General features: G+C 38.8%; 1 protein-coding gene across 2 annotated transcripts in view; it reads right to left on the reverse strand.

Annotated features, from left to right (window-relative positions):
• Tmem232 (transmembrane protein 232) overlaps window positions 1–24,291 on the reverse strand; it is a 280,176-nt gene that overhangs the window by 172,367 nt on the left and 83,518 nt on the right. For both annotated transcript variants that reach the window (XM_016010076.3, XM_042259706.2), the window contains exons 9-10: window positions 23,913–24,036; window positions 19,652–19,904 (exon numbers count right to left, since the gene is read on the reverse strand). In XM_016010076.3, coding sequence (XP_015865562.1) covers window positions 19,652–19,904; window positions 23,913–24,036 — 377 coding nt within the window. The remainder of the gene's footprint in view (window positions 1–19,651; window positions 19,905–23,912; window positions 24,037–24,291) is intronic.

Raw genomic sequence — 24,291 nt, forward strand, 5'->3', positions numbered from 1 at the left:
CTACATCTGGCATCCAACTTGTGGGGCACAAATTCATGAAAAAGCTGCTTGCCTGTGGATTTGCAACCACTGGCTCATGCTGGAGCTACACAAGGCCAGAGTCACTACCCCACTGGCTAGATTCTTCCTTTGCTTCCCCAAGCCCTCTGAGGGAGTCTGGGATCTTTTTCTGTTGTAGCCTCTCTGCAGCAGACTTCACAGGCTTTGGGGCTTCAGAAGCCAGAGGAGTTAGCTGCTTTCACATGTTGCCCCATGCAGATGCCTGGCTCTCTGGCTTCTCTCTCCCAATGGGTTGTGGCTTTCCCTGGACCCCCTCCTCGGGCTGCTGCCACACTAGGTAGCTGCCTCACTTCACCGTCATCTGAGTCATTATAACTAGCCTATTTGGTGGGTCACTTGGGATTTCTTAAAAGGGGAAATTAGTTTTTTAAAAAAAGACACAAAGTTTTTTCCCACATTAAAAAATGGGAAACATTTTTATAATGGAGGGAGTTAGGTCTCTGTTTGATAATACACTAGATGGTTTGAAAATGGAACAATTAGATGAGAGGATAATTAATGCAGATAGGATTTATGTGATGTCATTTATAAATATTATCTGTTTGATCATTATTTTATCATTAAAAAAGTTGGTTAATATGAGTGCCAAGATAAAAGTTTTAGAAAAACTTGTTAAAACAGATCGCAGAGATATTCAGACCCAGAAAGAGGAATTTAAAGGAGAACCAATCTCAACATTTTATTATAAGGTTACAGAGAAACAGCCTAAGGTTTTCAAACAGTCAACCTTAATTTATCCAGTAACCTTACAGGAACTGCCAAATGATAGATCCTTAAGGCTGTGTAAGAGCTGAATGGACTCCTGTGGAAATGTTAGATTTGAGAAGATTCAGGGGAGCAATAGTCTCATATGGCATGCATTCACCTTTTGTGAAACAGATGTTAAACTTGGGGTCAACTTATAATAGAATTATCCCTCAAGACTAGAGAGACTTGGTTACAGCAGGCTTGGAGCCTGGTCCTCAGTTACAGTGGAGGAACTAGTAGAAAGATGAGTCTAAGATCATTGAACAATGAAGTAGGGCTAGTGGTCTTGAAATATCCCAAGATCAACTTCTTAGAGAGGGAGAATATGCTAATGTAGAAAGGCAATCTTTGTATGGTGACCACACCCTGGATTTATGCTGTGTGGCATCCATGAATGCTTAGGACAAAACTGAAGAAGTAGAAAAGAAAATTGAGTTATTTACTAAAGTTAGTTATCCAGGGTTCAAAAGGGGCCTTCACTGATTTCTTACAAAGATTGACTTCAGCAGTAAATAGAATTATACCAAATTCAGAAGCTAGACAAATAAATAATTGAGTCTGGCTTTTGAAAATGCTAATACACAATGTAAAAGGTAATTAAGTCATTAAAGGTAAGATCAGCACCCTTGGGGGAACGGATCTGATATAAAATCAATATTGAATCTCATAACCATGATGATGCTTGGATAGGAGAGGTGATTTCGAGAAGTTTGAAGAAAAACAGAAAAGTCAAATGTTTCAATTGCTGTAAACAAGGCCACCTAAAAAGGGACTGTAAACAGAGCATTCAAAAACAATGTTTTTTCTAAGAATAATCCCAACGGATTGTGCAGAAGGTATGACAAAGGCAGGCATTGGACTAACAAATGTAGATCAACAAGGGACAGACAGGGTAACCCTTTGCCATCAGGAAATGCCTTGGGGGCCCTCTCGAAGAACCCCATGTCAAATTCAGTTCAGTTATTCCCTGTCATTGTGGAGGAAACTCCTTCCCAGAGCAATTAAAGAACCTGATACCCATTGTAAGAAACCATACAGCTATGGATGATAGAACAGCTATAGAAGAGAGGGGGGGAAAACTCATTGAAGTCTCCAAAAGGATGATGGGCCCCACAACAATGATTCCACAAGGACTATTGTAGCTAGAGTTTTCCTGCCTTGCCCACAGTCAGGACAAATCTTTGTCACCCGCCAGTCCCACAGCCACTCAGACCCAACCAAGTAAACACAGAGACTTATATTGCTTACAAACTGTATGGCCGTGGCAGGCTTCTTGCTAACTGTTCTTATAGCTTAAATTAATCCATTTCCATAAATCTATACCTTGCCACGTGGCTCGTGGCTTACCGGTGTCTTCACATGCTGCTTGTCCTGGCGGCGGCTGGAAGTGACTCCCTCCACCTGCCTGTTCTTTCTTTTCTCCTCTCTGTTAGTCCCATCTATACTTCCTGCCTAGCCACTGGCCAATCAGTGTTTTATTTATTGACCAATCAGAGCAATTTGACATACAGACCATCCCACAGCAGACTATGGTAACACCACTAAGCTGACAAACACAACCTAAAGATTGGCTTTAGACTACAAACGGCTCAGGACAATTTCCAAGTGGCCTAGCTGAGATGATCCAAACTCATAGATAATTCTAGCCAGGACTTGAGACAAGCCAGGCACTTTCCCATTATGCAGACTGGGCAACAATGTAGCTACCTCTCCCAGGAATTGACAATTAACCCAAATTTTTCTTTTCAGGATCCCTTAAAGATGTTGTCACCCCCAGACAGCAGGAACTAAATTTAAGAACATGACTCCCACAATCCCAAGAGGTGGGGTAGGTGGGTTTTGGTCTTTCAATGGGCTGTGGATATTTGTCATTGCCTAAGGTGGTTGGTTTCAAGTTGTTATTGGTAATGGTCAGGGAAAAGGCTGAACAAAGGAAATGAGATTCAGTGTTCTTGTTTGAAAAAGAAAAAAAATGGGGCTACAGATAAAATAGGATAAAAGAGTAGATTATTGAATCTATTCCAAAAGAAAAAGATACAGATATGATAGGATAAAAGTGTAGTTTATTGAATCTATTCTGGAAAAAATATAGAAATGATAGGATAAAGAGTAGATTATTGAATCTACTCTGAAAAGAAAAAAAGGAGGATATAGATATATTATAGATATGATGAGATAGTTATGATATAGATATGATAAGATAAAAGGCAGAATCTGCTTTTAAAAAGCAACTACTAGTTTTAAATATTTTACTTCAATTTTTGTATATTGTATACAAATTTTGTATATTGATACAAACTTGGGATTATTTTTTGTTAGAACATATTGTACATACTTGTTCAAGGTATTGCACCTATACATCTCGTTTAACAATGTGATGCAAATTGCTAATCCTTCCTTGAAAGTTATTACTATAAACTATTTAGGATAATAAAGAAATGCAGGTTAGTAGTTAATCACCTACTACAATGGAACTTGTAGTCATGTTAGGTATGTTTTTGAGGCCAAACAGACATATATTTTAGATAAACAGGTCATCTTTAAACACTTCAGAGATCTACAGAATATGGCATTTAAGATGTTTTAATAGCATAGATTTTTTTTTCTTTTTTTTTATGACTATGAGACATGTCTGCTCCTGGCAGCGCCAACCTACTTCAGAGAAGATGATGGGCACTGAAGAAATTCCACATGGAGTTTACTTTCTTTGTGGCAAAATTAGCCACTGGGCAAGAAAATGCCCTTACATTTTCTTGACCGCTGACAGTATGCTGTCCAACTGGACAAGCAAGACATAAAAGAAAGGATTGCCAAACTTTGCCAAGGCAAGGTAGGACAGCCCTTCATAATAGGCTTGTAGGTCAAAGACAGATGCCCCAATGTTACAGAGGAACCTTGGGTGACTGTCCAGGTAGCCAGCTGTTTCTGTCATTTCTCACATTTTTTGAAAGTCACTTGCTTGCACTTCCTGCTACTCAGTTAATATTATTTCCTTCTCGGGTCTCTGATGGAGTTGAAGACTTGATAGTTATGGTTACAGTTTTCCTTGTTAACAGATTCAAAAAAGAAATTCAGAAAAGAAGTGTAAAGTGCATAAGGTTGAAAGACATCAAAAGATAGTTTGAGGTTGGTAATACAAGTTAGGATAGAGAGTGAATTAGTACAACATTTTGGACACTCCAAGATAGGAGGAATGAGTATTTTCTATGAATTCATCAATTGTTAATGGACTAGATGTTGTTGATGTATTTATTGTCTGTATATATTGTATACAGTTATTGTACTTACTGTATATAGTTTTTCTTATATTAGTTATAACTTTTTTATTTTAGACAAAAAAGGGGAAATGTGGTGATATTTTGTTTGCAATCTATTTTTTTAATATTTTTTTAAAAATGTGTTTTAATTACATACATACATGTGTGTGGGTATGTGCATGTGATATTGATGTGAACACAGGTGCCCACAGAAGCCAGAGGATCCCTGGAGCTGGAGTCATAGGCAGTTCTGAACATCTGACATGGGTTCTAGGGACTGAACTGGTGTCCTCTGCAAGAGCAAGAGTCAATCTCCCAGCTACCTCTTCATCTTCCACTGCTTTCATTATTAGAAATAATGGTTCAAAATCAGACCGCAATAAGAATGAAGAGACTAACCTAATAGTGGAGACTAAATAGGCCTAACAGACGTGGACAGAATGCTGAAGGTATAAATTAAGTACAATCTTGGAAAAAACTGGGTCATATAAGGCATCAAAAGAAAGACTGGGAAATAGCCTAAGACAAGCAAAAACACAGCATATTGAAACTTCAGAATGGTGCCACAGCAGTACAAAGAGGGACGTTTATTGTGATAAATAGTCTCAAATTATTTTACAACCAATGAGACAGAAAGAGACAAACTAAACCCAAAGTGAGCAGAAAGCAACAAAGAAAGAATTTGAATGGAAATAAAGGAATAGAGGATAGAAAAATTAAAAGCAAAGAGTTTTTTGAATAATGGACAAAACTAACTAATATTAATTTAATACACCAATAAGAAACAGAAAAAAATAAAAATGAGAGCAATAGCGCAACTGATGTAAAACATAAAAAGGACAATGAAACTACTACTAAAAACGTAAGATTCTGTAGTTATACAACCCAGTATAAATAAATGTTTCCAGAAGTGTATACTCTAGCAAGGATTAATTAGAAAGAGAATGTGAGTCCACCTGCAAGTAGAAAGCTGGTTAAATCAGTAACCAAAAACTTCACACCTAGGACAAGCCCAGAGCCAGATGATTTCAACAGCAAACCCTATCATGAATTCAAAAAAAAAATGGTCATGGGAGTGACCAGCCCCAATTTATGTATCTACAACACAAGTCCTGCACAGGCTCGGGGAACATCACAGAAGAGGAGGCAGAAAGATTGTAAGAGCTAGAGGAGCAGGAAGTCTGCTGGGAGACAATGTCAGGGGAGCTATACCTGTAATGCCACAATGTATGGCTGCCTAGCCAAGTCCAGAACAATGACATCACTAATAGACATATTAATGGAGTTGGGGGCAAATCTCACTGGGCCAGACTTCTAGACAAAGAACTACAGGAAACCAAGGGATACTCAGAGTGGAAGAACTAGTCTTCCCCAGGGGTGAGCCCTCAAATTTCATGTATATACTATATATACAAGCAAAATTAAACCTGCTGAGTCTTCAGCAGGTTCTGCTTATACAGGGAGGGGTGTGTGTGTGTGTGTGTGTGTGTGTGTGTGTGTGTGTGTGTGTGTGTGTGTGTGTGTGTGTTATAATAACAATAAAAAAGAGGTCATGAATTTAAAGAGGAATTTAAGGAAGAACTAAGAATTTAAGAAATAGGAATTAAGGAAGGGGGATACGGGAGAGGCTGGAAAAGGAGAACATGGAAGAGACTGGAGGAAGAGAAGTGAATTGGGGAGGGGGTAAAATATTAAAGTGAAAATTAATAAAGAAGACAATGTTATCATTTCTCAAGCTTTTCTAAATGAAAAACTGTAGGGGGCAGAGCACTTCCAAACTCATTTCATGAAACAAAATATGATACCACAAGAAAAGATCAACATCCAGGTGGTAGTGGCACACGCCTTTAATCCCAGCACTCCGGAGGCAGAGCCAGGCGGATCTCTGTGAGTTCAAGGCCAGGCTGATCTACAGAGCGGGATCCAGGACAAGCACCAAAACTACACAGAGAAACCCTGTCTTGAAAAACCAAAAAAAAAAAAGAAAAGAAAAGAAAAGAAAAAAGAAAAGATCAACTTATGATACCACAAGATTAAAAATATGATACCACAAGAAAAGATACATATCAATATCCTGGTAGGCTCAGATGCAAAACTCCTCAACGAAGATACTAGTGTGTGAGACAGCTTCTCCCTACAGTGCCACATACCTGAGTCAAACAACTCAAGGGGGGAATTATTTACAATATTTTGGCTCATGGCTTCAGAGACTTCATTTATGGTGTCAGGATCCTGGGGCAGAGGAGGTTTTTCATCCTGTGTCTCCCAGGAAACAAAACAAGTAGATGGCTGTGACCCAGGGCAGTCTTCAAAGGCGCCCACACCCCCTCCAGATGTGCCTCACCTCCCAGTGATACCACCAGGCACCCCAATCATGGCCCTGTGGGGACATTTCATACTCAAACCATAACAATGCACTAAAAGGATCACACACTGTAAGCAAAAATTGATCCCTGGGATAACAAACACAGTTCCATAGGGCATATCACTTAATATTATGTACCCACTAAACAATGAAGGACAAACTCCCACATGATAGTAGTAATTCGAATTGATGTCTGGTTGTTCTCGATCAAAAAGAAGCAGACAGGGTATTAAAAAAATAAGCAAAATATTGTAAAGGTCCCTTTATACTTGTTGAGAGATCATGTATGTACCTGGATCTCTGTGACCCTGAAGAGTGAGCAAGAACAGTAGAAACCAAACCACATTTAAGATGTTGCTAAAGAAAATGATGGGAAAATAAACTTGCACACCATGTGTTTGCTAGTGATTAATCTCCAAAGTATATAAGGAAGTTATAAATTCAGTGAATTTAAAAAAAAAACCAAAAACCAAAAAACAAGGGGACTGGCAAGATAGCCCAGAGGGTCAAGGCATCCTGTGCACAAGCCTGGTGACTAAGGTCACCTGAGGGTGAGAAAAAACAACCCACAAAGTTGTCCTATGACCCTCACACTCACAATGTGATGTGTACCCCCACACCATACACGCACACAATGATAAGAAATAAAAGTTAAAAATAATTGCAGCCTCATAACTTGAAATAGAGAAAGTATACAGGAGGATTTGGAGGGAGGAAAGGGAAGAGAGAAATATAATATTTCAAGAATTAAAAACATATACTGTGAAGAGAGATGCTGGGTTATTGATCTTGAACAGGCAGATGTTTGACTACATTTTGTCCTAACATTTTCTAGCTTTTCTCTATGTGTCCCTTCTGAGGAAATCTCAGTGAATCTCCATAGTCACATAGGCTGACTGCATAGCCAAATCTCTCTCCACAGCCAAGATGAACATCCACAGGGTAGCCTGGAGGGTGGCATACACCCACAATCCCAGCACTCAGGAGGATGCAGCTTTGGAGTGAGTTCCAGGCAAGGAGTGGCCACATGACAAGACCCCACCTCAAAGAGACAACAAAATCAAAATGGAAATTTACCCAGAATTCCTCAAAAAAATGAAACAGCAGCTACCTCGCTCCCACTTGAAAATACTTGAAAAGGTGTTTCCCTAAAGAAGATAGACAAATGGCTAAAGGGATATGGATGCCGCTGAAAGTGACCAGACCGATGGAATCAAAACTGTGAAGAACCTGGGATCCTTTTACACTTTTGTGGAGAATGCTAATACAGTGCAGCCACTCTGGAAAGCTGTAAGCAACTTTTCTGAAAGCTTCAAAGGCAAACTGCCACATGACCCACCTGTTCTACTTTGGGGGATTTATCCAAAAGAATTAAAATGGGGATCTCAAAGCATTTGAGCATCCCTGTGTTCATGAGACCTGTTACTTGCAGCAGCATGTATGAACCTTAATGACATTGTGGCAACTGAATCAAGCCAGTCACAGAAGGGAAAGTACTTCAATGATGCATATGGCCAGTAATAAAGATGGTTAAGGTCAGGTCCCAGCTTTGGACACATCCAAACTGGCCTGATGCACAGATGGTCAGCATGACTCTGGACAAGGGTGACATAAAAATTTTTGAAGCAGTCATGTCATACATGCATCATAGACATGTAAAGGAAACATGGATATATGTGTGGGCACATGTACAGATATAATTTCATATATATTACATATAATTTATGTATAATTTGGACAGGAAGCCTAAACCTCTCCTCTCTTTTCATTACTGATATACTGTTATGAAGTGACAGGTTAGAATCTACTTTGGCACTCTGAATGTTTGAAAAACTGTTTTATTTCCGGCTCATTGCTCTTTTCACATATTTTTTATATTTCACATAAATTTATATAATTCATAGATGTTTATATATTTCATATATATGAAAGAAAAAAGAGAACAGTTTGAAGGGAAGGAGAGGACAGTGGTAGGGAGAGAGGACAGAGATGGGTAATGGAATGAATAGTATGAAAGTACAGTGACATTTTCAGATGAAAACGTCATAATGAATCATTTTGTCTGTGAATTTTAAAAAGGAAATGAATGGCAAGGAAAAAATAGTTAAACTCAAAATGGAAGAGTAGGATGGTGAGTCCAAGTGCTGATGTGTTGTATTGACTTAAAGTCCTGAGATCTGTACAGGAATGTGACCACAGATAAATACTATGCTGCATGCTTAAAATCTGTTTAAAAAGTAGTTCTCCCTTGGCATTTGTAAAATATTCCTTGATTTATAAAGATTACAATGAATACTAGGACAAATATCCCTAATGTGGTGATGTAGGATTATATATGTATGTATGTGTGTAAGTGGGCATGCACATGCATGTGTGTATGTGTGCCTCTACACACATATATAACATAATTTTAAAATTTAATGTTGATCACATCAAAACACTGAAAAAACTATCCACTCTAGACCTCAACAAGCATCAGACCAAATAATGTACAGGACTGAGTTAGTGATTTCTCCATCTGACGACAGTTACCAGGTCACTCTCTGCTCTTTGTTGTTTTGTTTGGGGTTTTTTGTTGTTTTGGTTGTTTGTTTGGTTTTGGTTTTGGTTTGTTTGGTTTTCTGAGACGGGGTTTCTCTGTGTAGCCTTGGCTATCCTGGAACTCACTCTATAGAGCAGGCTGGCCTTGAACTCAGCGATCTGCCTGCCTCTGCCTCTCAAAGAGTGTTGAGATTAAGGGCTGCACCACCACCTCCCAGAAACTGGCTTGCTTTTGATAGATGGAAGGGCTGGAAAGAAAAATATTAACTTCCAGGCCAGATGAAATATGAGAATAAATCATTCTGAAACACGCCAGTGACCTTAATTCTGACACAGGTAACAAAGAATTTACAAGTGCATAATGAGTTACTTTTTATTAATGCATATATATCAACTCCTTAATTAATTTGGACAGGAAGTCTAAATCTCTCTCCTGTCATTGCTGATACACTGTTATGAAATGACAGGTTAGAATGTATCTAATGCTTTAGAAATAGCTGCTATTTTTAGGTCATTGCTCTTTTCCCTCTGTGTTCAGCTGTAGATGGATTTTAGACAACTGAACCAAATGAAATACTTTGTATCATCTGTGTTTCAAAATGTTAATTCATAAGATTGTAGGCAAAGTGCTTGAAAAATTCAGTTTGTTATTTCACAGTGGTTCTCTGCTGTGGGATGAGCCTTCTGTATGCTATGAATATGTATTACTCTCATTGGTTAATAAAGAAGCTGTTTTGTCAATAGCCAGGCAGGATAAGGTTAGGCAGAAAAACCAAACTAAGGAGGAGAGAAGAAGGGCGGAGAGAGGGGAAGACATAAGCTAGCAGTCCAAGAAGCAAGATGCCAGAGGACCAGTAAAGCCATGGCCATGTGACAATACATAGATTAATAGAAATGGGTTAATTTAGGCCGGGCGGTGGTGGCACACGCCTTTAATCCCAGCACTCGGGAGGCAGAGCCAGGCGGATCTCTGTGAGTTCGAGGCCAGCCTGGGCTACCAAGTGAGTTCCAGGAAAGGCACAAAGCTACACAGAGAAACCCTGTCTCGAAAAACCAAAAAAAAAAAAAAAAAGAAAAGAAATGGGTTAATTTATATGTAAGAGCTAGTCAGTAATAAGCCTGAGCTAATGGCCGAGCATTTATAATTAATATAAACATTTGGATGTTTATTTGACATGGGGAGGTCGGGACAGAAAGCTCTGCCTCCCATTTACAGTTCTCAACCTTCCCAATGCTTTGACCCTTTAATATAGTTCCTTATGATGTGGTGATCCCCCCATCATAAAATTATTTTCATTGCTACATCCTAACTATAATTCTGTTACTGTTATGGATCATAATGTAAATATCTGTGTTTTCCAATGGTCTAAGGTGACCCCCATGAAAGGGTCATTCAACCCCCAAAGAGATCGTGACTCATAAGTTGAAAACCCCAGCCCTATAGTAAATGCACCACAGATAAGCAGAACAAAACAGTAGGGGCCTTTTAATTGAAACATAAACAGAGATGGATAGAAATGATGACAAAACTTCCTGAGAAAAATGGCAAGATTTTTGAACTCTAAAATATCCCAGTAACACTTTACCTAGTTAGTTGGGATTTTATGAAAATCTTAAAATAAATGTAGGAGGTCAGTTTAAGCTTTTAAATCTATAATTATTTTCTACAGATGCCACACATTACATTTCACTGAAGCAGTGTTGACAGGAGGGGTAGGGGGGGAGGTGCCTGCTCTCATGTTTGCTGAGCATGTCACAGTCATAGGCCACAGAATGTAGCTGTTAACTTCACTTTGGAAATGGAAGCACAAACGAGCTATGGAGTCTTTTCTTCTTTACACTTACTATTTCTAGTTATTGTCGCCCATTCTGAACTGAAAACACTCCCTCTACCTCTCCTGCACTCTCCCGAACTCTGCCCAGCTCAAGGCTGCAATACGAGGGAGATGAAAGAGAACCCATAACAGGTCCTACCAAGCTGCTTCAGTGTTCCAGGGGCCCAGGCCCAAGGCCATTTTCCCTGCAGTGAGGTTGGTCCAGATCCCCATAGCCCTACCTTGAAGTGTCAGAAATACAGAAAGCATCCTGGAGAGCTGATGTATTCATCTCACGCTGGATGCTGTAGATACTCTCTCAAGAAATTTACAAGGAGGGGGAATGTGTTTCATATTCCAAAACCTGGCTTGCAGATCAGAGTACAACACACAGCTTCGTCTCAGGGAAGGGGGCAGTTGAAAAAAAGAGATACACACAAGTTAGGAATTGTTCTTGGTCCAGTCATAGCCACCACCAAGCTTAGAAATGACACAGGGCGTGAGGACGGCAACAGCAATGACAGAATCCCTTTTATCATCCTCTCTACGTCATAACGTGCACACATTCTCCAACCTTCATTTGCATGTTAATGTTAACCAATTTTTATGCACAGATTTTGTAAAATTTTGTGGCGAATTGTCTAATCATGTCTTTTAAAATTGTGGTTTCTCTGTTTTATGGATTCTTTCCTTCACAGACATGAAGACACTATATTATATTTTCTTTTAGTCATTTAGTAGACTATTCTATGAGGAACTCTGAGCTTACAGGGTAGAGTTACAATGTGTGATCATTAAAATTTTAAATATCAAATGGATAATTAATTATACAAATTTAACTTATTAATAATTCTTTCCTGTCCCTGATTGAGTGCTACATATATCAAATGCTACAATGGATGGCATGTAAACAAATATTTGTGGCCCACATTTATGCATGTAATTCTGAGTACATGCTTGTGTATGTGTGTGAAGATGTATAGGGAAGCATACTGCTTGAAGTCAAACTATCTCCCAGCTCCCAGATATTCTTAGTATGAGTGATACACAGAGAGCCAACCAAGGCCAAGCTGTTTAGTAATGCTTGTCTCACAGATGGATCACAGCACACAAGAACAAAGCAGTTACTTTCCAGGGTAGACTCTTCACAAAATATTAAACCACATAGACAGGCCAGGGTCAAGTTTAGGTCACTCCTCAAAGACTATTAGATTAGACCAAGGCTCAGATGTATTCAGTCAAGTTACATGTAACTGTCAAGTTATACGTAATATTCTCATAGGGGCGCCATGTTTGAGCTACTGAGTATTTCTCTTTTAAAAAACAAGAAAGCTGGAAATAAATAGAATGGCAACACAAACTAAGTGAGAAAACTCAAATATTATAAAGTTTTAAAAAATTAAAAGGTGGTATTTGACAAATGTACCAAAAAAAATCAGTATCTAAACAATGATACATTTTAAATAAGAACAGAAGTTGTCAACATAAAAAGACTTTGTCATTATTAAACTATATACACACATATAGATTAAATGTGAATAAGATTAAAAAAAAAAAAGCATTGTGATGGTGTGAATGAGAATGGCCCCAGAAGCTCATATGTTTGAATGCTTAGTCACCAGGGAGTGGAACTGTTATGATTAGAAGGATTAGGAGGTGTGGCCTTGTTGAAGGAAGTGAGTCACTGGGGGCGGGCTTTGAAGTTTCAAAAGCCCATTCAAGGACCAGTCTCTCTCCCTGCTGCCTGTGGGTCAGGATGTAGAGCTCTCAACTACTTCTCTAGCACCATGTCTACTGTCCATGACGCTAATGGACTAAAGCTTTGTAAAGAAGTCCCCAATTGAGTGCTCTCTTTTATTAAAATTGACTCGGTTATGGTGTCTTGTCACAGCAATAGGACAAGGACTGAGACAAGCATGACATTCATCAGGTATCTGTGAAAATAAAATAACATGCCTGTTCTACTTTTGTTCTGCTGCTGTGATAAAAGACTCTGGCTCATTCATTAGCTTTCTTATACAACCCAGGACCACCTGCCTAGGGATGGTAGTGCCCACAGTGGACTGGTCCCTCCATATCAATTAATAATCAAGACCATTCCCGACAGACACGTCCACAGTCCAATCTGATCTAGGTAATTCCTCAAGAGAGGCTTCCCTCTCAGATGACTGCAGGCTGTGTCAAGGTGACAGCCAAAGCTAAGCAGGACAGCACCTTAAAGCTAGCTGTTTAATGTTATGAAATAAAGTAGTGTTAGATCTTCACATATCAAGCATATACAAAGCCCTCTGACATTTAATGTTTCTAAAAAGATAATAAACTCTAAAATATATAAATTTCTTGACTATTTGCATTTCTAATGCTTTGACTATTAGAATGTAATAAATAATAAAAAATAATAAAATGTGGGACTAAGTTATTTAGTATTCTGTACTGAAGACACAATCCTGAAATCTTTTCAACCAAAGCGAAGCCATTACAACAGCCCTCCATGTGCCCACTAACATTACTTTCCACATAAAATTTGCGTGCCCTGAGAACTATGAGTTCTCCTGACTCATGACTCTCTTTCTCTATCTTCCTTACTGCTAATGGTTACCTGCATCACCAATTTCTCCAATTTTACAAAAAAGACAGTCTTCTGCATTGTTCCTGGAGATTTTTTTTGTGTTCAGTCATACAACAAGATCAAACACAGACATGAAAATCCAGAATCATTGGAAGTGGAAAACTATAAAGGAAAAGACTAGCCTAGTGAAAAAAAAATGGACGAATGAGAAAGAAACAGAATTATAACCGAAGTGTTAAACACTGAAATAGTAGAGAATCTTGGCATTATATAAAAGAAACAATTAGGAAGAGAATTAGTTACCCATAAAACTAACCAGAAAAAAATTGCCACATTACACGTCAGACAATAAATCTTTTGAAGGAGGGGTAAGAAGAAGAGATATTACCTCCAAACTTTGAAGTACGTATGACATATTGAAAGATACCTAAAACATACCTGAATTTAGAGAGTGTTAAATGTTATAGTGGAATAAGACAACAGGAATGGGAACATTTGAAAATGGGATTTAAAATGTCCTTAATGCTAATTAGCAGAGCGCACTAGGTGGAGGCTCTGACGCCCTAAGCGGGAGAACAGAGCATGTCAGCTGGGAAGCAATTGTGCAAATGGGAGTTTTCAAGCTGTGGAATCATAGTGTGCCTGATTTTCCTGATCCTGCAGCAGTTGTAGGTAAAAAGCAAAGCCATGATAAGTACTTCTTTTCATTTGTGACTGCTAAATCACCATAATATCTATTGAAATGTTTCATTTTTTATTTTAATGCATTTAATTATAATTGAATTGCATCACTTTTCCATTTTCCTCCCTCCAGCCCCTCCAAGATACCTCCTCCAACTCCTCCCACACCCCCACTCTCGAATGTATAGCTTCTTTGTCTTTATCACTTTATCATACATATATGTGTATGTATGTATATATACAAATATATCAAAATAATCTGCTGTATTAGTTTTTGTTCTTTGTATTTATATGATTTCAGGGTTGACTGCTTTGAATTGCATAATTGTCCTAGTCAGGGTTTCTATTGCTTCGATGAAACACCATAACCAAAGCAAGCTGGGGAGGAAAGGGTTTATTCAGCTTACACTGTCACATCACTGTTCATCATCTAAGGAAGTCAGGACAGGAACTCAAGCAGGGCAGGAACCTGGAGGCAGGAGCTGATGCAGAGGCCATGAGGGGTGCTGCTTACTGGCTTGTTCTCGTGGCTTTGTTCAGCCTGCTTTCTTATAGAACTCAGGACCACCAGCCCAGAGGTGGGCTTTCCCCCATCAATCTCTAATTAGGAAAATGCCTTACAGGCTTGCATATGGCCAGATCTTATGAAGGCATTGTCTCAACTGAGGCTCCTTCCTCTCAGAGGGCTTTATCCAAGCCATCATTAATTGCCTGTAGTTCATTGTTTAGGGGTGGGACAGAACAGAAAATGTCAAGGGGTGAAAACCTCCTTTCATATGGTTAATAGTCCAAGTGACTCTAACAAGGTAGACTCCAGCTATTGCCCTTGTTGCCTCTCAGGGGCTGAAGGAAAGCACCTCACTGCTAAAGACACAGCATGCTTCAGACACAGGACTCGGATTATTTGAGCTGGATCTAACCTGATAGTTACCTTCCTCCAGTCTACTTTCCATGGTACCAGAAAATATTATGCAATTTGCTAACAGAGGAAAGCAACTGATAGTCCTACCAAGCTGCTGTGGTGATATTTTATTTGTACTGAAATGTGATTTTATTTGTATGTTAATAGATAAAGTTGCCTGGGGGTCAGAGCTAATAGCAAGCCATAGCAGAAGTCTGGCAGTGGTAGCACACGTCCTTAATCCCGATCACATGACAGGCAGATCTCTGTGTGTTCAAGGACACCACCAGCATGGAGACACATGCCTTTAATCTCAATACCAACCGTAGAAGACCTGGAGGTCTGTATAGACAGGCAGTGATGAGGAGGTCATGTGGTTTGGGTTTACAACCAATGAGAAGGCAGAACAGGAAGTCAATAAAAGGACAGACACACAGGAAGTAGGCCTCTTGCTGAGAGGAAGGACAGCAGCGGCTGTAGGGTAAGAAAGGGTTTTTAGCTCTTAGCTATTGCTCTGACCTCTTGGGCTTTTAACTCTGCAATTGTCTCTGTATTTCTTATTTAATAAGACAGTTACATCTACAAGCTGCAGTTCCTATGGTCCCAACAATGACCAGCATAGCAAGATATCCGTAAAGGTGCAGCAGCGGCATTCACATGGTGGTGGTAACCAACAGCTGTCTAATTGTACTTAAGGCCCTGTCAACAGGAGGGAAACCATGCCTCATTCTGGAAACCAAGCCATCTTCCCAAGGCTAGTGAGGTCCTGGGCCTTAGAAAAGAATCTACTATCACCACTTTGCTAGATCAGCATGATTCTTTTGTATATCCTAAGTCTTATCCCTATATCCACATATAAGCATAGCTACCACCCTTCAGCAAACAAGTTTCTCTGTACATCAAATGGTAACCATGACAGAAAACCACAACTAGAAGCAATGATGTGATCAGCTTACCATGGTGAGCCCAGCTACATCACAACTCCTCTATCTGTAACTTAGAGAACATCACAGAAGGGGCAGAAATACCAGAGCAGACTACCAGGGAATCTGTTGTGAAATAGTCACTTCATTGAAACATTTTTATTAGCAATATTCCCATAAGAATGTTCTTTGTGTTGCTTGGATAGAGCAGGATACTAGGATTCCATTAACAGGTCATCTATCTGCTCTGTACCTTGCAAGGTTTGTTTTGTTAGTTTTTAGTGTTTGCCAAACTGTACAGCCATTATTTAATCTTTAATGTACTTCATACTTTGCAGTAGAATGCGATTGTGTACCGTCTGTAATTCCCTACTGAGCATATTCTAATTATAAATATAAAAGGTTGGGTTTGAATATTCAAAGATACTTTGAAATTATTTTACGTGTATGTCTGCATAATGAAAAGTACTTGAAATTTCCAAAATTACATAAATAGAACTGAACATCTATCTTATACATAATATTCAAACTATAGAAAAAGTAACTATGCGTGTACAGATGCAGATACACACGTGGTTTTATTTTTGTTTGTGAAAATATGTGGTTCATTCTTGCACTAATATTTGTGCACAGGATTACAGTAGGTTTATGTTTACAAAACTTTGTAAGTTTCCTTGAATACTGTGCTTTACATAGCTCATAAAATTAACTTGAATATTTATTTTGAAAATAAATATTGATAAGTGAGCAATTCACTTATCAAGCAATAGAATTTCATGATAGCTACTGACACAGGAAGCCATACACTCCATAGAAACATGAGAACTGGGGGCCAACATCCTGTGTTCAGAGTAAAGCATCCTCTTGTTTTGATAGGGAGAAGTAAAACTGTAAAACACAGCCTTGATGTGTATTTAGCCAAATGTCATTAAGTAACCAAATTAACTCAATTATTTCATAAAGAAACTACAAAGATTATTCATCACTGACTGTTCTAAAATATGCAGAATATTAAATGACATATCATTTATTGCATATAAATGTTTTATTGTAGAACATATGCTGATATTTTTACAGAGTGCTTTTGATATATCTATATTCTTCCTCTAGAACCAAGTCTTTATAAAGGCGTCCACTGCTGACAATATCTTCTTGTCCATTGTGCAAAGGGCACTGAAAAGAATTCTGCTTAAGTATTTCATTGCAAAATTCAAGAGTGATCATGGTGTCAATGAGGAAAAAGTTATCCATTGTCTCCACATCACGTGTGAACATATCAAGAGCATCTTCTAGAACACAATCTGTTAGGGACTACTGCTGCCTGGCCTCTACCATGATTCATTTAAGGAATAAAACAGTGATGCATAGTCATCTGCAGCCCTGTCTCTTCAATCCACAGCATTGCCTGGTGGCTGGGGCAATGGGATTCAGACGTCCCCAGAGGACTTATCCAATGGCAAACAGCCATGGAGGGGCACCAACATTAATAAAACTATTGCTTCTTTTACAAGTATCTATGTTTGAGAAAACTGACACAAAAAAAAAATCAGAATTTGGAATTTGGGGGATATCATACTTTTCCTTTGATATTAAATCCACACCAAACAGAAACAAGTGTGCGTAGCTGGGTCTATAAGAATGTAAAAAAGCCGGGCGGTGGTGGCGCACGTCTTTAATCCCAGCACTCGGGAGGCAGAGCCAGGCGGATCTCTGTCAGTTCAAGGCCAGCCTGGGCTACCAAGTGAGCTCCAGGAAAGGCACAAAGCTATACAGAGAAACCCTGTCTCGAAAAACCAAAAAAAAAAAAAAAGAAAGAAAGAAAAAAAGGTAAAGAAAATGGTACAGGCAGCTGTGCTTGGCAAAGATGCGTTCACAGAACTGTCTTCAGGAGTGGCATTGATACGGGGGTAAAGAAATGCACACAGGTGTTGAGAAGGTGCTCGGTAGGTCTGCTAATGCGCTGCTGTGGGGGAAAGGGACAGTCTTGGGGGGATGTTTGCCTGAGAACGAACAGCACATGGCAGATGGTAGCAGAGACACAATGCCTCCTCCAAGGACTCAACCAGATTCTGCATCAACAGAAATTTCCTAGAAAACTGAGAGCATCTAAAATGTAAGAAACTGTTAACAAGGAGCAAATTACCTCGATGAATTAGCAAATATCTGGGAAAACTTAGGCTGCAGAGGAGGAGGAAATGATCAATTTTAAGGAGGTCCCATGCATAGGGTGGCTAAGAGGCATCTGTGAGGACAGGTCGTCCCCTTGAAGACACTATGTCTGGACTCACTACCAAGGAGATCAGACATACCAAGTTACACAAGACAAGAATCAAAACCTACAATCTGTTGGATCCTTTGCTCCTGGAAGATTAAAATACACATAATGAGCTGCTACAGGAGAAGACTAATTAGAGATGTGAAGGCCAAGATGCATGGCTAGACCTCTAAACTTCATCACTATTACAAACACTGGAGAAATATAATTGTGTACTAAAGAATAAAGACCTGTTTGAAACTAACACTTGTAACAAAAATAATGCCTGAATAGTAACCTCTAAACTTCATCAATATTACAAACACTGAAGAAATATAATTGTGTACTAAAGAATAAAGACCTGTTTTAAACAGACACTTGTAACAAAAATAATTTTGAAAAAAAATGAAAAAAAGTGGAGCATATTGACGCAGAAATGATAGAATCCAATTTGTTAGTTAATGCAAGGTATACTGAAAATGAGTTTAAAACAGGAGGCAACATGGGGAGGATCATGGAGGAACTGGGGAACAGAAACCATAATCAGAATATATTATATGAAAAAATCTATTTTCAATAATATAAAAAAATATCAGCTAGGTTTTAAGAGGGAAATCTTAAAATCTGCCACTGAAATATCACTATCCCAAATTACATTAAACATAGCTCATGCTGCACCAGTAAATTATGGTTTTGAGGAAAGATATGTAACTGAGAGGTGGTTCTCCAGCCTCAGACATAGAGGAAAGTGTCACACCAACAATAGACTAAAACAATGACCTGCAACAACTCTCAGTATACCTGTGAGGTTCAATCGGCCTGAAAGGTCTTCTCAAATTAGGGTCCCTCTTCTAAAAATACTATCAGTGATTCTGCTAGTCTCAAGAATCATAGTACTAGGATTAGTTTTAGATTCGGCATTCAAGGCAGGTACAGAGTCAGAGATGAAAAATGACCCACAATGAGAAGTACAATGAGTAAAAGTGAGTAGAAGTTGAGTGTGTGGGCACAAGCCTGAACCCCAGCAGTGAGAGGATGAGGAAGGAAGATGGTTAATTTCTGGCCAACTGAAACCCCATAGCAAAATATAATAGTGATAGTAATTGATGATGATGATGATGATGATGGTGACGATGATGATACAGTAATTGAAGAGAAGTTTCTTGATAGAAAAAGAGCAGGAGAGAAAGAGAGAAAAAGGAGCTACTCACAGGAACAAAGAAAACTCCTCAGGGAGGAGCAGAGTGGAAAGGAACCCGCAGTGCAGACACATCCCACAGTCACCTCAGCCCATCTCAACTTTGCAATTCACATCATCGAAACCAGAAACCTACTGAGCTTATTTTACGTATCATCTGTCTTATAATTATTGATTTATAAAAATCCATTTTATAAAATACTGTCCCTAGGAAGTCTTGCTGAATTGAAAGCTATTTTTCATATTTAGATGTAAGCATTTTGTGAAAAGTTGTTATTATACATAGAACACGGGGACATTGAGAAAGTATTATTCACTAAAATGAAAAGCAGGTTACTTACAATTGACAGAGATCTTGGAAGAGAAATATTTCAAGAGACTTAAAATGCTTGTTCCCTCTAATTTTGGGGGTTCTTCCGACTTGTCCATGAGCACAACCTCCTTCTGTAGACTTGTACAGTCACAGAACCCAATCAAAGCTGTTTTCCTCAGAGAAGAGGTAGCTGCGTATAAGCACACTTCGGAAATAATTGTTGTGTATGTGAAGATAACCTCTGAGGCCCAGGAAAGGTCACGGGCATTATAATTTTCTTCCTGAAACAAAAAATTCAAAGGTATGCATTAGATAATCAGAGTATATTCTATTAGAAACCATATGTGTAATATGGTTTTAACAAAAAAAAAATGTATTCAAATGTCATGCAATTGTTATAAAACAAAATAAAAATTTCAAAATGTACTCATTAAAACTTAGTTTGGGATGGGTATGTTTTATAAAAAAAAAATTAGTTCAGAAATTTAAGTGACTAATATATATGTTAAGCAACAAGCATTCAATTTCTTTAGTAATCACTGCCTGGTAGGTTGCCCAAGTGGTTGTCCTTATACCCATCCATATACTGGCAGCATTAAGTGTTCTCAGCAGGCTAAAAAAAGGAAAGACTATATGAAGTTGGGAGGGAACAGCAGAAGAAAGTGGTACGGGAGAAGGAGAAGGATTTGATCAAAGTAGACTATTTACGTGCATGAAGTTCTCAAATAATAAATTAAAAGAAATATTACTCTCCATATTATGTTGGAAAATAATCTTCTCTAGTTGTGTAACTTTCATATTCATAGAAATACAAAAATATTACAACTTTTGGGACAGAATTTAAGAATGTGTCCCAAGAACCTGTTCATAGGAACAGGCTCACAGGGAAGTTCACAGAAAAAGAAATGAGGCAGCTAGAGGAGAGGTAACTCAGTGCATAAATGCTTGCTGTGAGAACCTGGGGACCTGAGTTCAGATCCCTAGCACCCACATAAAACACCCACAGGTAGCAACACATGCCTCGAATCTTAGTATTGTGACAGGGAAACAACATCCCAGGGGCTCACTAGTCAGTCAGTTTACCCATTCTGTGAGCACCAGGTTGAATAAGAGACCATCTCAAAACATAAGACAGAGAGTGATAGACAAACACACTTAACATTGACCTCTGGTCTACAGACACACATACACAAGCACAGACACCCACAAACACTACACACACAGGGGAGGTAGGGGGCAGAAAGAGAGAGAGATCATAGTATTTCACTAACTAATTTATTTCAAAGAAACAGTGAAAAATACAGTTAAAATTTCATTTCTAAGAATGATAGCTCCAGATTCAAAAAAATCCTACTGTTGAGGATACCACGCACTTTGGTTATAGGGTACAGGGAAATCAAGCCAGAGTGGAAGGAACTAGAGGCTCCATGAAGGCTAGTGTTCCTGGTTCCAGAATGTTCTATGCAGACTGCTGGGAGACAAAACTCAACAGTATCCCCCAGCTGTAGACGCTGAAAGCTACAATCCCAATCTCTGAGGAAGACAAGCCCACTGGTACAATAGCAGCAGGACTCTTTGATGGGTAACCTGACACTCCGTGATTTCACTTGAGGTCTAGTCCACAGAACCAGATACATGCCCGACACTGTAAATATGGTCTAAAGTCCATGGCTGTGGTGATCACAGACCTTAAGTGGAAATACACTTGTGATTTTTATTAAATGAGCATGGAGAAAGGGGCCTTCTAAATTTTCATGTTTAAACTCATAGACTAGTACTATGTTGCTCTTAACCTTGGACAGTGTGGGGGTTTGAGTAAGAATGGCCACTGTAGGCTCATATATTTGAATGCTTAGCCATCGGGGAGTGAGTAGCACTACTTAAAAGGATTAGGAGGTGTGGCCTCCTTGGTGTAGGTGTGGCCTTGTTGGAGGAAGTATGTCTCTGGGTGTGGGCTTTGAGGCTTCAGAAGCTCAAACCAGGCCCAGTGGCTCTTCCTGCTGCCTATGGATCCACATGTAGGACTCTTAGCTACCTCTCCAGCACCATGCCTGCCTGCTCACCACCATGCTCCTTGCCGTGATGACAATGGACTACCCCTCTCAACTGTAAGCCAGCCCTCGTGAAATGCTTTCCTGTGTGAGAGTTGCTGTGGTCACAGAACAGAACACTGACTGAGGCAGGCAGAGAGGTTTGTTTTAACTCTGGACATTTGTTCATACGGAGTTTCATACCTGGTCAAATGGTGAGAGGTGAGAGTTGAGTGCTGAGCCCTAAACAGGATATGCATCTCTTTTACCCTCTTGAAGGCCCAGCAAACATTGTGGAAAAGTGTTCGGAAGGAATGTAAGAGCCAGAGAATGGGAAAGAATGCTGTGAAAGCACTGTGTTCTGGGTAAGACACAGCTGTTGCCATCACGAAAGCACAGATGCTATAGATACTTACTTCATGCCAGCAATCTTGGGACCACATTCCATCACTCCTGGTGGAGGGACCCAGGAGGCCCTACCCCCACCAGAGAATCTATTGGCAGCTAATGATTTTCTTTAGCTGCATAGCCACTGGTAAGCGACTCAAATCTAGTAAACAGTTCCCTACTCATACTCTTACAAGCAGCTCTAACTAAACCCAGAGTGTCAAAAAGAAAAAGAAAAAAAAAAAAGACAGATTACTCCCTCAATGTTTGTGCTACTTTTGCATGAGAATCTCTTGCAGACAGGTTAGCTTGGTAGATCACAAGGTGTGTAACTTTGTGGGTGGCTATCTTTCTCCTCTGGTAGCATGCAGAGTACCTTCTAATAACATGAACACTAGTCATGAGGGGTAAAGGCTTTAGTTAGGCACCAACTGGACTTCTCCACATTCAATGAGCTATGTAAGTGTTGTCTTCAGCAACAGGGCCTTATGCTCAGTTTATGGGGAGCAACGAACAGCCTTGACAATAGCCTGAGAGGTTTGAGGGGGTTCAATGGGACCCCTTCGGCCAACAACTCAATCAGATGTAACCCATTCCTGGCAATGAAGGTTTCACTCCATGGAAAAAGATGTCTAGCTGGGGCATTGCCTCTCCATTATTTGGTGGTTTCATTTATATTTTTTCAGATATATATATATATATAATTTCAAAAAAGCTTCTACATGATTTGCTTATGTATTATGGTTTCCAGTTTTGTGTTTTTATGAGTTTTAGTGTGTGTGTGTGTGTGTGTGTGTGTGTGTGTGTGTGTGTGTGTGTGTGGTGTTGTTGTTGTTTACTTTCTTTGGTTTGTTTCTTTGGTTGGTTGGTTAGTTTTGGTTTTAGTTTATTTGCTTTCTAAAGAAAGAGAAAGGGTGTGGAATTGGGGAAGTGGGAAGGATGTGGGAGAAGTTGAGGAAGGGGAAACCATAATCAGAATATATTCTATAAAAAAATCAATTAAAACCAAAAAAAGGAAAATCAAAAACAAAGAAGAGGGGGGAAATGGCATAAAATAGTAGGAGATCAGCAGAATTGGGGGTGGGGGGCAAGAGAGGAAAATTAGGATGAATATGATTACAATATATTGTATTTATATATGAAGTTGTCAAATAATACAAAAATAAATGAAAAGACTTCTAGTTCAATATTGTTTCTTAACTGTTAAAATTGAAAACAAACTTAATATTCAACAACAAAAAAAGAAATGATCCCCTTTCCATTAAAATGTAAAATTTTCAAAAACTTTCATAAACATTATTATAAAAAATTTTCAAATAAGAAAAACCACACACCAGAATTAACCAGACCCAAACTCTATATCTCTTAGTGAACTTCTATATGGATAGAACAGCCATTTAGCATTTCACACTGGATTATACACTTTCTCCCTCATATGTAGAATCTAATCAATAATATATGTTTTTGTATAAACAAATGTACACGTGGTTACAATATAACAGGCAGAAAAGAGAGCAAGAAAGGCTATCAGGAGATAAGTAGGACTGAATGCAGGTGATGGACATAGTTATAACAGAGCATATAAAGCTCACTGTTCTAATTCTAACTCTGTCATGGAGTGTATGTTTTCTAGTGATACAAATAGATTTGATAATGAATGTGTAAAATACAAAATGTAATAGACAGGATAATAAAGTATTTATGATTAATCATAAAGTTATGATAAGTGAATATTCACTTTTATATTTAATTATTGAATATTATAGATTTATACACATCATGTGCTCAAATATGAGATGCAATTTACATAATGATAAGGATAAAGCATGTTTCCAGTCGGGTCTTTTTCACATCTAAACTGCAAGGTGTTACCTGGTTCTGAATAAAAAAGCTGCTAGAGAGGAAATCGTTCATTAGATCCATCAGCGTTTTCAAGCAGGCCATGTTCAACTTAGCAGCTTCCCCCAGGACCAGCAAAGCCAGTGTTGAATCCAACCTGGATCGTGAACAAATAAGAAGGACCTTAATAAAAAGTAATCGTAACCAATTTTAATGAGAAAGCATTGAAGCCAAAGGGAATGAAGGTTTGGATTATCAGATATGTTTCTTTTCTATATTAAAAGATTTTGATTGGTGTGAATCATAATAAAAGCCTACAAACAACAGTGACATTGGAAGGATGTATGAATTTAAGATGCTGGGCTGACAAGGCTGGCTTAATAAGCACTGTGCATCCTTCCCATCTGTTCAC

Source organism: Peromyscus maniculatus, chromosome 13 (genome assembly GCF_049852395.1).
Source record: "Peromyscus maniculatus bairdii isolate BWxNUB_F1_BW_parent chromosome 13, HU_Pman_BW_mat_3.1, whole genome shotgun sequence".
Taxonomy (NCBI): Eukaryota; Metazoa; Chordata; class Mammalia; order Rodentia; family Cricetidae; genus Peromyscus; species Peromyscus maniculatus.